We start from the raw sequence: 17,597 nt of genomic DNA on the forward strand, positions 1-17,597 counted from the left end.
ACAAAAAAACTGATGAAAAAAATGACCATTTCCAACTGACCCGTTTACCAGATCCGTTAAAAAAATGGAGATGGAAGTATGTATGCAAGTATGTTTCAATTCACTGACAACAAGCAGAGATCTTGAACATGGAGAGAAATGTCAAAGTAAAGTCTATTAGAAAGTTGCAGAAGTTTGGGCGAGCACCCCTTGTCATGTGTCCAGCAGGGGTGTTCAGCCAGGAGCATGCAGTGTGCCCGGGCATGGGGGCAGGCAGTGATGTGTGACTGTGGGGGCACAGAGGTGCCAGGACAGGGCAGCGAGGACCGGCGGCCGTACCACCCAGCGGCAGAGGGGGGCGGGGAGCTGCGCGTCTCCCACCTGCCGCGCGCCGGGGTCAGGCTCATTCTGTCACACGCTCTGTCTCCCCCCCTCTCCCAGCCGCAGTGGTAGATTCCTCTCCGCTCCTCATTCTTGTCTCGGAGCCCCCGCAGACTGTGCCAGGTGCTGCCCGGCGGTGTGAGCGCTGGATGGAAGCTGCCACTCCACTGGGCTATGGCTGCCACCGTACTGGGCTGCATGGCTCTGCTGTGTGCCACAGGTAAGGGCTGCATGCAACTTTGCTCCTCTGCAGATGCCACAGGGGGTGAGCATTGTCCTGGTAATACCCCCCTCTTGCCATCATTGTGGGTGCTGTGCCCTTGGTTCAATGCAGAGTGCTGCTTAGGCATCTGCTTGGGTATGACCCAGGGTCCTGTCATTTGTAGTGGGCACTGTGCTCTTCAGTAAAGACAGCAGTGCCATCCGCTCCCTGCTCTGGGCATTTCCAGGGATGCCAGTAATGTGAGAGGGCATTGATTCAGTGTGTACAGGGAGCATCTTATAGATGTGCCATCACGGTGTGGCACTGCATGTGGTACGCTTGCAGCAGACAATAGGGACATCTGGATGCTCGCCGCTGTGGGCATTTTATGGGTATGACCTCTGGGGTCTTGTCATAGATCCCCGGGTGTGGGCACAGTGTAGTTTGTGCAATGTGTGTTCGTTAAATCAACAGATTGTTGGCACGGCATCCTGTTATGTGTATCCAAGGTGACAGTTGAGAGTGGGCACAGCAGACAGTGGCGGGTATAGAAGCGATGCACATTGCTGTGTCAGTGCATCCGGAACCCTTTATTATCTGCACCCTGTTATGGTTGCTACGTGGTTTGTGGGTGCCGCTTACCCGTGTGATGTGCTGGGGGCACTGCTGGTTAACTGCTAGGAGTGTTGGCAAGATGTACAGTTTAATACCGCCCCCCTTGTATTGGCACTAAACTGATTATTCATTTATTATGTGGGCACTGGGCAGATAGCAGAGGGGTACAGACACTGTAGGGCTGGTAAAGTTTGTTCTCCGAGGGTACAGTGCACATATCGGCTCCCTGGGCTGCCAGCGTTTCCATGCCACCATTAATCTGCATCCTGTGACTCCCCTGAACAATAATTTGCTAATCCTTCAAGTGAGAACCGGAGTTGGCACCTGTCCACCAATGATATCTTATGTGGGGGATTGGCACTGGGCAGTAATTACATGTGATACTTCTGTGGCATGTGTGCCCGACTACTATCTGAGACCATCATTGTTCTACATCTGTGAATGGCTGATACATTGTAACTGCAGGAGGGAAGTTGTTCTACATGATCCGCTTTTATAAGTCAGTGCCTAAATCATTGAACCGCACTGCACCCGTACATATAGCAGTGCACCCATACATATAGTGCTGCAGCCATACAGTGCACTCATACATACAGCACTGCACCCGTACATATAGCAGTGCACCCATACATATAGTGCTGCAGCCATACAGTGCACTCATACATACCGCACTGCACCCGTACATATAGCAGTGCACCCATACATATAGTGCTGCAGCCATACAGTGCACTCATACATACAGCACTGCATCCGTACATATAGCAGTGCACCCATACATATAGTGCTGCAGCCATACAGTGCACTCATACATACAGCACTGCACCCGTACATATAGCAGTGCACCCATACATATAGTGCTGCAGCCATACAGTGCACTCATACATACAGCACTGCACCCGTACATATAGCAGTGCACCCATACATATAGTGCTGCAGCCATACAGTGCACTCATACATACCGCACTGCACCCGTACATATAGCAGTGCACCCATACATATAGTGCTGCAGCCATACAGTGCACTCATACATACAGCACTGCACCCGTACATATAGCAGTGCACCCGTACATATAGTGCTGCAGCCATACAGTGCACTCGTACATACAGCACTGCATCCGTACATATAGCAGTGCACCCATACATATAGTGCTGCAGCCATACAGTGCACTCATACATACAGCACTGCACCCGTACATATAGCAGTGCACCCATACATATAGTGCTGCAGCCATACAGTGCACTCATACATACCGCACTGCACCCGTACATATAGCAGTGCACCCGTACATATAGTGCTGCAGCCATACAGTGCACTCATACATACAGCACTGCACCCGTACATATAGCAGTGCACCCATACATATAGTGCTGCAGCCATACAGTGCACTCATACATACCGCACTGCACCCGTACATATAGCAGTGCACCCATACATATAGTGCTGCAGCCATACAGTGCACTCATACATACAGCACTGCACCCGTACATATAGCAGTGCACCCGTACATATAGTGCTGCAGCCATACAGTGCACTCATACATACAGCACTGCATCCGTACATATAGCAGTGCACCCATACATATAGTGCTGCAGCCATACAGTGCACTCATACATACAGCACTGCACCCGTACATATAGCAGTGCACCCATACATATAGTGCTGCAGCCATACAGTGCACTCATACATACCGCACTGCACCCGTACATATAGCAGTGCACCCGTACATATAGTGCTGCAGCCATACAGTGCACTCATACATACAGCACTGCATCCGTACATATAGCAGTGCACCCATACATATAGTGCTGCAGCCATACAGTGCACTCATACATACAGCACTGCACCCGTACATATAGCAGTGCACCCATACATATAGTGCTGCAGCCATACAGTGCACTCATACATACCGCACTGCACCCGTACATATAGCAGTGCACCCATACATATAGTGCTGCAGCCATACAGTGCACTCATACATACAGCACTGCACCTGTACATATAGCAGTGCACCCATACATATAGTGCTGCAGCCATACAGTGCACTCATACATACAGCACTGCACCCGCACATACCATTCTGCACCCATACAGTGTACCAATGCATACAGCGCTGCACCCATATATACAGCGCTGCATCCCTACATACAGCGCTACATCCATACAGGGCACCCATACATACAGCGCTGCAGCCATATATAGAGCGCTACAACCATAAAGTGTACCCATGTATACAGTGCTTAGCACATACATACAGCACAGGGCCCATACATATACTACTGTGCAAACATGTTTAATGTTGACTATACAGTGCACCCATATATGAAATGCTGCACCTTACACACAGTACTGTGCCCATACTATACATAATATACCCATCCACACAACTCTACATCCATCCATACATTATTGACTCTATACGGGTGCACCCATATACACAACACTGCTCCCAAAATATTAACCTCCACGCCATATAGTGCTCCCAAAATCACATCATTTGAACCCATTATAATCCTAACGCTGAGCCCATTTCTATAAGGTGCCCTTTTAGGAGTGTAACTGTAAGGGGCGCAGAGATTGCAGTGCCATCTGGGTAGTAGAGTCTTATGCATCATAGTTAGGGGCTCCATGGCAGATTTGCGTTACCCCATCTGCGCCCTTATACACAACACTGATCCAGTATATACAGTGTGTACACCATGGCACCCACCACAACACAGACACCATGAAGTGCCCAATTAATGACAACACTGCACCCATCTATACTAAATTGTTCCCTTTTATATGACATTACTGCATGATTAATGATATGATGTCCGTGCACAGCGCACTGCAACCATCATTATAACACTGGGCCCATACATGTAATACAGTGACCATACAGTGCAGCCATAATCACAACACTGCACATCTATCTATCTATCTATCTCATATCTATCTATCTATCTATCTATCTATCTATCTATCTATCTATCTATCTATCTATCTATCTATCTATCTCATATCTATCTATCTATCTATCTATCTATCTATCTATCTATCTCATATCTATCTATCTATCTATCTATCTATCTCATATCTATCTATCTATCTATCTATCTATCTATCTCATATCTATCTATCTAATATCTATCTCATATCTATCTATCTATCTATCTATCTATCTATCTATCTATCTATCTATCTATCTATCTCATATCTATCTATCTATCTCATATCTATCTATCTATCTATCTATCTATCTATCTATCTATCTATCTATCTATCTATCTCCTATCTATCTATCTATCTATCTATCTATCTATCTATCTATCTATCTATCTATCTATCTCATATCTATCTATCTATCTATCTATCTATCTATCTATCTATCTATCTCATATCTATCTATCTATCTATCTATCTCCTATCTATCTCCTATCTATCTATCTATTAGAGATGAGCGAACGTACTCGGTAAGGCCGATTTCGCAATTGAGCACCGCGATTTTCGAGTACTTCACTACTCGGGTGAAAAGTACTCGGGTGCACTGTGGGTGAGCGGGGGGTTGCAGCGGGGAGTGGGGGGGGGGGGGAGAGGGAGAGGGCTCCCACCTGTTCTCCGCTGCTACCCCCACTCCCCTCTGCAACCCCCCGCCCCACAGCGCATCCGAGTACTTTTCACCCGAGTAGTGAAGTACTCGAAAATCGCGGTGCTCGATTGCAAAATCGGCCTTACCGAGTACGTTCGCTCATCTCTACTATCTATCTATCTATCTCATATCTATCTATCTATCTCATTTCTATCTATCTATCTATCTATCTATCTATCTATCTATCTATCTCATATCTATCTATCTATCTATCTCATTTCTATCTATCTATCTATCTATCTATCTATTTGCTACACTATACAATATCAAAACAAACACTGCACTCATACAACACTGATACTGTATACACTGCAGGGCACCCGATACATTGTGCCCAAACATGATACATGACATTGCAATACAGTGCTCCTAGAATCACATCACGGCACTCATAGATACAAAATTGCTCCCTTATGCATCACATCGCTGCATGCTTAACAATAACACTGCACCCTTTCTCACTGCACCTTGCAACCATGCTCACTGCACCCATTCTGACTGAACCCTTCACCCATACACACTGCACCCTTCACCCATGCACACTGCATCCTGCACCCATTCTCACTGCACCCTTCACCCATGCACACTGCATCCTGCACCCATTCTCACTGCACCCTTCACCCATGCACACTGCACACTTCACCCATTCTCACAGCACCCTTCACCCATTCTCACTGCACCCAGCAGTCAGATGCTTCCCTCTTGCATTGTGTTGCAGACTGTAAGGATGCTGTAATGCAACAGGAGAGCTGTCTGCTGGGGCCGTGCAGCACTGACACACTGGAAGGTACAGCCACTCCAGCAGTGATATTAATATGCTATTATATTCTTATTACACTCCATGTTGCTGTATGGCGCTGCCCGCTGCGAGGCTGGTTGTTGGGGAGGCCGTGTGTTCTGAGGCAGTGATTGCTCAGTCCGGCTCCGTCTCCTCTCCCCAGTTATGAAGCTGCATAATAATAAGGGGAGATTATTATGCGTGACACCATCTCGGCTGACATCAGCACCTCCAGCCCGCGCGCCGTGTATCACATTTGTATGTTATCATTCCTACTTCCTGCTGACCGGAATATTAACCAGGAGGATTGATCTGGGCCCAGGAAAAGGCTTTGATTTGCTTTGTTCAAATATTACATTTCAGATCTCAAAGGTGATGATTAAAATACCGGTCGTTGCGTATTGGCAGGAGGCACAATTTATGGGCTGAGGTATAAGCGTTACGCAGCAGACTCTGCGGACTGGCACTGCACCATGGTGGCATCTCTAAGGAGTACAAGTCATCTTTCTGATATGTCTTCTATTCTTCATGACTTAACAATTGTGAAGCACCTTTATTTTTGGAACTCTGCATTGTACTGTTCCTCTGTTATTCCTCCTGGAATTGTAGGAGTATGGTTACATTTGGGCGTTACCATTCCTCCTGTCAATAAAGTGCGTCCCTACAATAATCTGGCACAGTCACTCATCAATGGACAGTGTAAAAATGTGGGGAAAGGTAGCGCCGAGTTTGTTCATACATTTCCAGGAGGAGGAACAGAGGACCAGTAATATGTCATGAGAGGATGCATGTCCTTTTTTAGGGAGTATCTCTCAGTCTAGTAACCTATCTATATGTATTTCTTGGAATGCTGGGTGACAACTAATATGGCTTCCATTACATCCGGCACAGTGGTTACCATCCAACTGTTCCATACACCTGAACGGCAACTCTGCTCAGTCCTCTCCCAGATAACGACATAACGAGCCTATGAATTTATATAATGAGCATGTATACTGGCTTAAACTGGCCAGACTCTTACCAGAGAGGTTCTCATCCTACTTTCTCAGTCTCCTCTATGGCAAATGGGGCTCAGGATGTGTTGCCAAACAAATAGATTTGTAGTCTTGAGTTTTAGGAAATTCACATGGGTTATAACACAGCTTTCCCAGCCTCCTGAATGCCAGATGCATCTAGTTATGTAGCAATAAGTGATCTCAGGATATATCACTCTATAACTAGACAGGTCTATTGGGTTATGACCCAGCTTTCCCAGCCTCCTGAATGTCAAACACATCTATAACCACATAACTAGGCAGATTTACAGTTCCCACAAGGGTTGTGACCCAACTTAACCAGTCTCCTGATTGTTAAACGCCTTGTACCAAAATTTGAAGTTTTACTATGAACACAGGTTAGCGAGTAACTGTATGATCCGCAGGGGTCCGACCGCTGGGATCCCCACTGACCCAGAGAGCGTGGGGGTCTGCATGGTCTCTGTATGAAGGAAGTGGCAGTCGTATATATAAGCTGCCGCTCCATTAATTTGAACGCAACATAGATTGCCGAGTACTCATCAACATTTTGGTGCGTTTGGTCGGTGTACATGTGCGACCTCTGCCTTATTCATACGGGAACCATCAGAACCCCCTTTCTCAGGTTCAGTGGGGGGCCCAGCAGTCAGATATCCACCAATAATAAGTTATTCGCTATCCTGTGGATACGATAACTTCCGATTTTGGAACAATTCCTTTAAAGGGGTAATCTGGAATTTTTTAAGCTTTTTCTATTGATGACTGACAGGTCATCAATAGATGATCAGTGGGGATCTGAGCGGCATGTCTCCACTGATCAGCTAATTCCCGGGGCCAGTGTTACTGCAGTCAGTGCAGGAAGCAGAAAGTGCTGACCATAGGTCAGCGTCCCAGGTTGATACGGCGGCCGCAGCTCCCATTGAATTCGATGGGAGCCACGCCTGCTATACCAACCCAGGCCACTGTATTATGGTTAGCGCTTTCTGCTTCCTGACAGCGGCATTGGGAATCAGCAGATCGGTGGGGATCCTGAGCTGTGGATCATTAATTGATAGAAAAAGTTCAAAGGGATTCTGTCCCCAGGGTCATGAGGTTAGACTCTGAGCTGAGCTCTGAGTCACACAGATGGGCCCTGCTGGCTTTTCCCTGCTCCTGTCAAACTGATTGACAGCTCTCTTCCCTTTTGTGTATATGAATAGTGCTGTCACTCTACATGATGTTGGCGGGGAGAAGCCAGCGCAGCCTGACTTCGCCATCCTAAGCTCTCGCTCATGACCTGAAGGTTGCGGGTTCATACCCCGTGTGGTTCAGGTAGCCGGCTCAAGGTTGATTCAGCCTTCCAGCTCCTCGTCAAACCTCATAATACTGGTGCCAAAATCCCTTTAAAAAGTCCCCACATACGCCTTTAGATGCATCTATAACCACATAACCAGCCAGACTTGCTTCCAGGACTTCAGACAAGTGGGAAAAGTTTTGCAGTGGTGTGTAGGGCTGAGCGATGGGGGTTGGCAAGGAAGGCCACATAGCTAGGCAGATTTGCAGCAGTCTGGATCCTGCAGTTCTTGGCTGTGAGAAAGGTCTCCTCAGATTAGTGGGAAGGAGAGGTCAGCAGATCCTGAGGAGCACAAGAGGAGGACGAAGCCTTTGTCTCCTTCTGTAACAGATGCAGGGGGCGGAACAAGCAGCGACCCGGCATAACAAAGCCATGCCGCGCTACGGGGATGGAGCCATTCACCAGGGCGCCGTTCACATAGGACACAAAAGACTGAAGAACCGAGTCATGTGTTATAGAGTTGATAATAAGCATATCATACACAATGGCTGCACTTATATTCTGCTCTATAGTACATTAGCATGGGAGTTGTAGTTGTGCAACAGGTGGAGAGTCAGCGAGCCGTGGGGGTGAAGGCTGCATGGTAAATAATACCAATTACCCATTAAATTGGCCCTTCTCTGCAGCAGTCCCCATGGTAAGTACACCTTGTGCCAACCCATTAACTGCATGAGGCGCCCAACTTTATAGTAATGCCCAATGGTTCCAGGATGGGGTGGCCAACTAGCCCATGTAAATGTGATGATCAGGGGTGCACATACATTTTTTTTAGCCATATAGGACATTAAGCTGGCATAAAAATCATCTTTGGCTTGTTCACTTGTCGGGCAAGAAGCGAATGTGAAACACTGAACCAGAAGTGAACTATTCTCTGCCTGTCTGAACGAGCTTTCTATTGATGTTTGGGTGAGGTCCAACAACCAGCACCCCTGCCGATCAGCTGTTTCTTCAAGCTCTGTACAGACAGTGTGCCATTGCACAGCAAAGGCAGCATGGAGGCGCTCACCCCGAGGTCTGCAGACACGAACACGGCCGTCAGAGCCCAAACCGTCGCTGAGGACAACCCGGTTCCACTCTGTAGCATCCAGTTTCATAGTTCACAACACCACTGCTAACAGAGGCGATGGTGGGTGTCAGATCGTACATGTAATGGGCGCCGTGAGACCAAATGTCCTTCAACCAAGGGCCTGGACATGGCTTTGACAGACACAGGGGTGTAACGATGGCGCCAACTGTCTCTGAATGGCGGACAACGAAACAGTTGGAGCTACTTGTGCTGGTCGGACGATCAGACGATCCTCTCTACTGGTGGTCTGTCGGGGGGTCCTGAGCCCGGTCGCCTTGTGTGCCCTCATACATCCACTGGTCCCAACACCTCCCAACAGTCTGGACAGAACGGTCCAGTGGGGGACAATTTGTTGATACGACCATCCAGCTTCTCACATCCCAATAAAGCGCCCCTCTCAGACTCTGGTAATGGGGTGAAATCTCTTCTCTGCGTCGTAGAGGGTCTAGGGGCCAACAAGCTCCACACAAGCAGAAGAAAAGGTCACTACACACAAGGAGCCTCAGAGAGCCTCCTGTGGGCCAAGGGGGGAACCACTTTTAGGGCCTCCGGTGACAAGACCATTCATCCAATCGCCACAACTCATCATTACATATCTGCCTGAGATGGAACTGCCGGACGAGTTTTGCAACAAAATGACAATTTCTTCTAGGGGCACAAGTGTACGTACATTATTTCTAGCCTGAGGAAGCACCCTGAGTAGGTTGGAAAGCTCGCTATAACATCATGCATTTTTGTTAGCCATTAAAAGGTATCATATCCACAGGATTACTTGGTTTCTCTCACTGAGAACAATCCCATTTTGTTCTACTGGCTAACACCGTACTAACCTTGTTGCTTTGTATTGGCTGTGTGTCGCCTACTGACTGTATGATGCGTGTCTGATAATAGGATCCGTGCAGCGCGGCTGACCGATCACATGACACGGCACAGAAAAGACGCTTTATTTGTGTCCGTAATTTCCCTGTGTAAAGGTCAAGCTGGAGAAACAGTGAATGCTCTGATGAGACCAAAGTGAGGAACTAGGACAGAATGTATCAGGTTATATCACAGCCGTTCCTTCCATCCTCCAGGTCAGCTCTGTGTAGTTATGTAGAAGAGGGTACGCCCTTAGGGCCTGTTCACAGCTCATTATGGTTTCCATCTAGGAGTAGAGTTGGGCTTTCTATTTAAAGGGGTTGCCCGGTTACTAGACATCACCCACCTTTATAATAGCACCCCTGTATGAAAATAAAAAGCAGAGATCTTCTCACCCCTCCGCAGCCGCCGGGATCCAGCGCTGCAGCCCGCTGTGGTCCCAGTGATTGTCGTGACAAATGATTTCACAGGAAATCTGACGTTTCGGTGATCCCCGTTATTCTTTCTTTTACGAAATGCCAGAAGCGAACAGAAACCTGCTCCATCGGAGACCTGTTGGTCCCCTTTTCAGCACCTTTGATTAAAGGTAGATTGCATTCAGGTCCCGTCCAGAGGGGCTGTTTGGAAATCTCAGCAGCGCTTCTAGATGGAGACCATGACAAGATGTGAACAGGCACTTAGATAGAGTTGTCATTCTGGAGTCTAGGAAAGCTGAGTGATTGCCCATGTAGGAGCTGTAATGGCGGCCGGGATGATCGGCACGCCATTTTTCCTGAAGGAGGGAAAGAGCTAAGAAATAGCAGAATAGAGACTTCACCAACTTCACAGAAAAAGACGACTGCGGACTGAGTACACATGAGGTAGGGATGGGTTGACTTTATGTTCTTTGTTCACCCTTACTAGTACACAGGATGGTCCTCTCTGATTTGGGTGGATTTCGGCTTTGAAGATTTCCAGCTGGGAATATAAACAGAACTAAGATTAGATGAATGCTGATGGTGAGCACTCCCAGAAATTACAGACATAGTTGTGTGTGAGGGTCCTGGGGGGATGGGCGACAATGTGGAGGAGGCCATACTGCACAGAAATGTAATCCCTGTAGAATAGAAGGGAGTGGAAGACAGATCATACATAGTATACATATGTATGGGGCAGTATTATAGTAGTTATATACTTGTACATAGGAGGCAGTATTATAGTGCTTATATACTTGTACATAGGGGCAGTATTATAGTAGTTATATTCTTGTACATAGGAGGCAGTATTATAGCAGTTATATTCTTGTACATAGGTGGCAGTATTATAGTAGTTATATTCTTGTACATAGGGGGCAGTATTATAGTAGTTATATACTTGTACATAGGGAGGCAGTATTATAGTAGTTATATTCTTGTACATAGGAGGCAGTATTATAGTAGTTATATTCTTGTACATAGAGGACAGTATTATAGTGCTTATATACCTGTACATAGGGGGCACTATTATAGTAGTTATATTCTTGTACATAGGAGGCAGTATTATAGTAGTTATATTCTTGTACATAGGGGGCAGTATTATAGTAGTTATATTCTTGTACATAGGTGGCAGTATTATAGTAGTTAATATCTTGCACATAGGGGGCAGTATTATAGTAGTTATATTCTTGTACATAGGTGGCAGTATTATAGTAGTTAATATCTTGTACATAGGGGGCAGTACTATAGTAGTTATATTCTTGTACACAGGGGGCAGTATTATAGTAGTTATATTCTTGTACATAGGGAGGCAGTATTATAGTAGTTATATTCTAGTACATAGGGGGCAGTACTATAGTAGTTATATTCTTGTACATAGGTGGCAGTATTATAGTAGTTAATATCTTCTACATAGGGGGCAGTACTATAGTAGTTATATTCTTGTACATAGGGGGCAGTACTATAGTAGTTATATTCTTGTACACAGGGGGCAGTATTATAGTAGTTAAATTCTTGTACATAGGGAGGCAGTATTATAGTAGTTAAATTCTTGTACATAGGGGTCAGTACTATAGTAGTTATATTCTTGTACATAGGAGCAGTATTATAGTAGTTATATTCTTGTACATAGGCGGCAGTATTATAGTAGTTATATTCTTGTACATAGGGGGCAGTATTAAAGTAGTTATATTCTTGTACATAGCGGGCAGTATTATAGTAGTTATATTCTTGTACATAGGGGGTAGTATTATAGTAGTTATATTCCTGTACATAGGGGGCAGTATTATAGTAGTTATATTCTTGTACATAGAGGGCAGTATTATAGTAGTTATATTCTTGTACGCAGGGGGCAGTATTATAGTAGTTATATTCTTGTACATAGGGGGCAGTATTATAGTAGTTATATTCTTGTACATAGGCGGCAGTATTAAAGTAGTTATATTCTTGTACATAGGGGGCAGTATTATAGTAGTTATATTCTTGTACATAGGGGGCAGTATTATAGTAGTTATAGTCCTGTAGAGTGAGGGAAATTTTGTATTTGTAAGACACTGCTCCATTGGTAAGGAGAATCTTGGATTTGTGCTCCATCCTGGGACATAATGGAAGTTTAATATACATTAAATGGTCTGGTTATTAATAGTGATGAGATGACTGAAGTAAATGTTATTGGTCTTGTGGATGGCTCTGTTTTTTCCCAGTATAATGTATTGGCTTGTCCTTGTGACGCTTTTATTAAGTGCTTTGGTTTATGTTTGCCATTAGCCTCTGTACGTTGCTGCAGTGTTTTTATATAGAGGTTTCGCAGGTCAGGATGGTAGACAGGCGCCGGGCTTTACAATTAACATCCACAGTACATATAATGTTGTGTAACTCTGCTAATACTTTTAGCCTTCTCCTGATGATCCTTGGTAATAATATGCCAATCGCACATCCAACGCTGCATTCATTACTACCCTGACAGCTAAGCTGAGCGCATACATTATACTGCTCCCTGGTCAGATGCATTGTGGGAGATGTACTTATGAAAAGTGACAAGTTTCTGGTTAAACACATCTCTCACAATGCAGCACAGTTGGGATACTTGGAGTCACTTAACTAGCAGAGATCTGCAGATGATCAGTAGGCTAACTGCAATCCTGTCTGTGGATGCAGCTCTGGCTGTCACTAGAGTAGAAGGCTGAAGTACATAGGAGGCGCTATTGTCGTACATGTGCACCAAAGTTTAAAGCGGCAATCACTTCCGGTCTGCTGTATATGGATTCTCTATATTAGTGGCTTCCAGCTGTTAAATGATAACAATAACACCCAACATGTGACTACATCTGGCATTTGAGAAGGCATGCTGGGAGTTGTAGTTCTGCATCAGCTACCCGTTGGGGATCACTGATCTGTGCCTGTGATTGTTGTACCCCACTGAGATTTTCTCTTGAGATTTGTGTGTTGCGAGACACACAAATATGAACCCCATTCTTTTGAATAGGGTCATACAAAAGAGCATTTTTTAAACATTTTTCAAAAATTACTGCATGTCCTATGTTTTGGCGTGCCTTCGCATTGTTTTCAATGGGGCCGGCAGCAGCATTGCACCACTTAATAGGTGCACGCGACTGCAATACGAGGTCTCCTATTGAAAAGAATGGGAAAATCTCCACAATCCTGACGCTACTTCCGTCTTATGCCTCCATCAATAATGCCCCATCAGTCATAATGCTGTCTTTTCTGCCCCCACGCAGTAGTAAGGCAATAATGCCCTCTTATGCCTCCATCTGTAATAATTCTCATTTTTGGCCCCCAAACAGTAGTAATGATACCTTTTGTGGTCCTGCATAGTAATAATGTCACCTTATGTCCCATCAGTAATAATGCTGTCTTTTCTGCCCCCCACAAAGTAGTAATTACAATAATCCCCCCTTATACTGTACTGCCTTTTCTGCTCCCACACAGTAATAATGCCGCCTTATGACCCCATCCGTAATAATGATGCCTTTCTCTCCTGTGCAGTGATAACGCTGCCTTATGCCCCATCAGTAAGGCCTAGTTCACACAAGCGTAATTTCATTGCATATTACGTGTGCAATATAAACACGCATAAAACGTGTTGAATGGAGTCAATGAAAGTACATTGATTTTCATTGGTCCATTCACGCTTGTGTATATTCATTGCGTATAATACGCTCATAAAAAAGACGCTTTATGTTATATTTACTGCGCATTATGCGCGATTGATCCCTATTGTTCTTTAAGGGTGCACAATAAACGCAGTACGTACGCAATTACATTGCGCATGTGGGGCATTTATATACAATGACGCTAAGCGACAAAGCAGGAAATAAAAAGAAGTGAAACAAAGAAGACCGTGTAGTCAAAAATTATGAATTTTCATGCCTCCACACAGTAATAATGTCAGGAATCGAACCCGGGACCTTCTGCGCTTCGATTCATTGGACTTCCTGTAAAAGCCTGGCCCTTTCTCCAGTACCTTGTGTGATTATTGTGCTCCAAACCTTGATCAAGCTCTACTTCTGCCTTCCTATCTTTACTGCACACTGAGATCTCCAGTTGCTGACCCCTGGCTTCCCTTCTGACTACGCTACTCACCTTCTCCATCTGTACTGTAAACTGAGACCTCCTGTTGCTGACTCCTGGCTCTTCCCTGACTACTCTCCAGACATGCGGCTACCACACCACCCTAGTGCCTGAAACTGCTACAAATAATGCAATTATGCCCCCATCAGTATTAGGCCTCCTGCACATGGGCGGATTTGCATTGCGAAATCCGAAGCGCGATTCCGCCTCCGGATACTGCTACAAATCCAGCCCACTGCATGCTATGACAATATGCGAATTCCTGTCCACAAGTGGAAATCGATTGCGATTTTCCACTTGCGGGGGAGAAATCGTGGCATGCTGCAAATTTGTGCCGTTGTGCAGAATGGCCGCGGCAGCCGCGTCATCGCCATAGCGATGGCGCGGCGTGCTCTGTACTGCGCATGTGCACTGGCGCGTCAGCCGGAACATCAGCAGCAGAGGAGAAGACGGTGAAGAGGTACGCTAGGGTCACTAGCCGGGCACTGGGTCGAACTCCACCACGGGAATCCCATGTGCAGGGTCCGACCCGCCCGTGTGCAGGCAGCCTAAATGTCTCCTCTCCTGCCCCCACGTAGTAATAATACCCCTATTAATAATAATAGCCTCTCCTGCCCCCACGCAGTAATGATGCTCCCATTAGTAATAATGCTGCCCCCACACAGTAATAATACCCCTATTAATAATAATAGCCCCTTCTACCCCCACGCAGTAATAATGCTCCCATTAGTAATACTGCTGTCTTTTCTGCCCCCGCGCAGTAATGCTGCAATAGCTAATGAAAATACTAATTACGGTTTTACACATGACACCTTTAATTACAGAACCGTAAATTAAACACAAGTCGGCCAAAGGAGAGGCGCTCTGACAACGCTGTCCCTCCGTGGAGACCTTCCGCCGCTCTCGTATAGTAATGGCTGTTGTGCTTCGCACACTTAATTACCATTAATAATTTACGCATTGTGTGGTTGGACCGTAGATCGTGTAGCCAGTGCGACGCTCATTAACATACATTTCCATACTTTTCAGTACGTGTTTAGCTCCAGTAGCCCCCCCGCCCTTGATTTTATACGCCGGCGTCCGCCTTCTTCGGCCGATGGCGAGGACGGAACGTGTTAATTGAACACTCAATTTAAGAGAAATGAATTAGTTCTGAATTGCAAAAAAAAAAAAAGCGACAACAAAAAAGCGCATAAGTGAGACGCGTGTCTCATCCTGCCGGCAGCCACCGCGGAGAATGCAAATTAGGGCTGGAGGGACGGAAGTCAGCGCCGCAAAGACAAAATCCACTGGTGATATCAGCCGGATCTCCTCCAGCTGTTGGATTTACTGTGAATCAAGATGATACATTTCCTTCCCTCCTCAGAAGCCGTCATAATACAATTAGCATTCAGCAGAGCTGAGGGGGAGGGGGGGGGGGACGGGAACATGTACTTCTCACAGCTGAGGGTTTGTTACTGTTGTGTCCAGTCTAAATAATAGGGAAGGGGGGGCGTCTTTTACGAACGGATTGCAATTGCGGTATCCGCGATCGTGTCCACGGCAAAATGCAGGCATTGAAAGGCACGATTTCTTCGCTTGCGGATACGCAAAAAAAAAAATCGCAACGAGCTCTATTTTGCCGTGGACTCCACACGGACGGCCTCTTTTGAAGTCAATGGAGCTCATTCGACTCACAACCCATAGCCAATTAACATTGTGTATTGCCTGCGGGTACCTGTATCATCGCTTAACGATGGTGCGGGAAAAAAACCCTGTACTGCGCATGACCGACGGCGAGCCAACGCAGTCATCCGCAGTACAGGAAGAGCCCGGCATCCCGCATGCGGAATCAGACCCGTTCGCGTGAGCCCGGCTGTAAACTGATCAGCACTAATCTCTCCCCTGCCCTGAGCGTTTGTTACACTGTAGCAGAGCAGTGTATACGTTGTCTACATTGAATACAATTGTAACAAACCCTCAGCTGTGACAAAGGCCACTCTCACACAGGCGAATGTAAAAGCGCTGTGTTTGTACTAGGCCAGAGCTGCTTTGTACAGCGTTCAGGGTTGGCGTCTGCCTGCGTTGTTACTGCGCTTTTAGCAAAGCAAGCCGATGACATCACTGCTTTCATTTTCCATTCCAGTGACATAGAACGCTTTGTTCAAAAATGCGGTAAAACCCTGTGGCTGGGTTCACACAGGGCAGATTTGCTGCGGTTTTGCCGCGGATTGCCGTTGCATATCCACACTGCGGCAAAACGGCTGCGTTTGCAGTGCAATGCAGCAGAAATTAGATTTGCCAAAAAGCTGTTCTCACAGGACGGATTTTTTCCGCACAGCCGCAGTGCGGAAATGCAACAGCGTCACGGTTTTAAAAGATGCAGCATGTCCATTCTTTGGTCTTTTCCGCAGCGCTTTTTTGTCCATAGACCTCTATGGACGCAGCCAAAACCGCACCAAATACGCGACAAATACGCGGCAAAAAGTAAAAAAGTGCTGTGGAAAAAAACGCTTGCGGATTTTTCCGCACGAAAATCCGCAGCAAAATACGCAAGCCCAAATTAACCTTTGAAGCGGTTTTGCGGCAGAAGCAGTTCTTCAAAACCGCAATGGAAAAACCGTGGCAAATCCGCCCTGTGGGAACCCAGCATGTAACTCTTTACTGCATTTTTGACAGAGTTGAAAAACTATCCTCATTCATTTCATTCATTTAAAAACGCTGAAACGTCCAAAAAAAGAACAGACTGATTGAAAAATGTGGCGTTAGAAACTAAGCGCTTTGGCGCACGTCTAGGAACGCCGCGGTTGTTGGCGTGCGTTTAGACCGAGCGAGTATTGTTCACTTTCACTCGTTTGACCGATAATCGTTCCATCTAAGAGACCTTAAGTTCACATTAGAGTCTTTCCGGCGCATCCTGATTTCCAGAAAACGGAACTGTATAAAAATGGAAATAAAAACACAAATGAATGGAAAACATGCAATCCGTTTCTTGGCTGGTTCAAACGGAACCTTACAAAAACCTGAAAGTATACTTAGTGCTCATTTTCGTTTAACTTTCGTTTTTCAGCATTTTAAACGCATCCATTTTTGTACTACGTGACTTGTTTATCTTCCTCACTTATTTTCGTGCTCATGAAAAAAAACAGTTTTTTAGACTCACAATAACTACAGGGTGGAGCGCGGTAATTTGCTAATTTGGGAGTGAAATAAAAAAATA

The 17,597-nt window shown here is 45.9% G+C and overlaps 1 protein-coding gene across 2 annotated transcripts in view; it reads left to right on the plus strand.

Annotated features, from left to right (window-relative positions):
- The first annotated feature begins 503 nt into the window (after positions 1–503).
- The window catches only part of ILDR2 (immunoglobulin like domain containing receptor 2), a 234,264-nt gene continuing 217,170 nt past the window's right edge, over positions 504–17,597 (plus strand). For both annotated transcript variants that reach the window (XM_066598554.1, XM_066598553.1), the window contains exon 1: positions 504–580. In XM_066598554.1, the coding sequence (XP_066454651.1) occupies positions 535–580 (46 nt within the window). In that variant the 5' untranslated portion in view covers positions 504–534. The remainder of the gene's footprint in view (positions 581–17,597) is intronic.

Source organism: Eleutherodactylus coqui, chromosome 4, assembly GCF_035609145.1.
Source record: "Eleutherodactylus coqui strain aEleCoq1 chromosome 4, aEleCoq1.hap1, whole genome shotgun sequence".
NCBI lineage: Eukaryota > Metazoa > Chordata > Amphibia > Anura > Eleutherodactylidae > Eleutherodactylus > Eleutherodactylus coqui.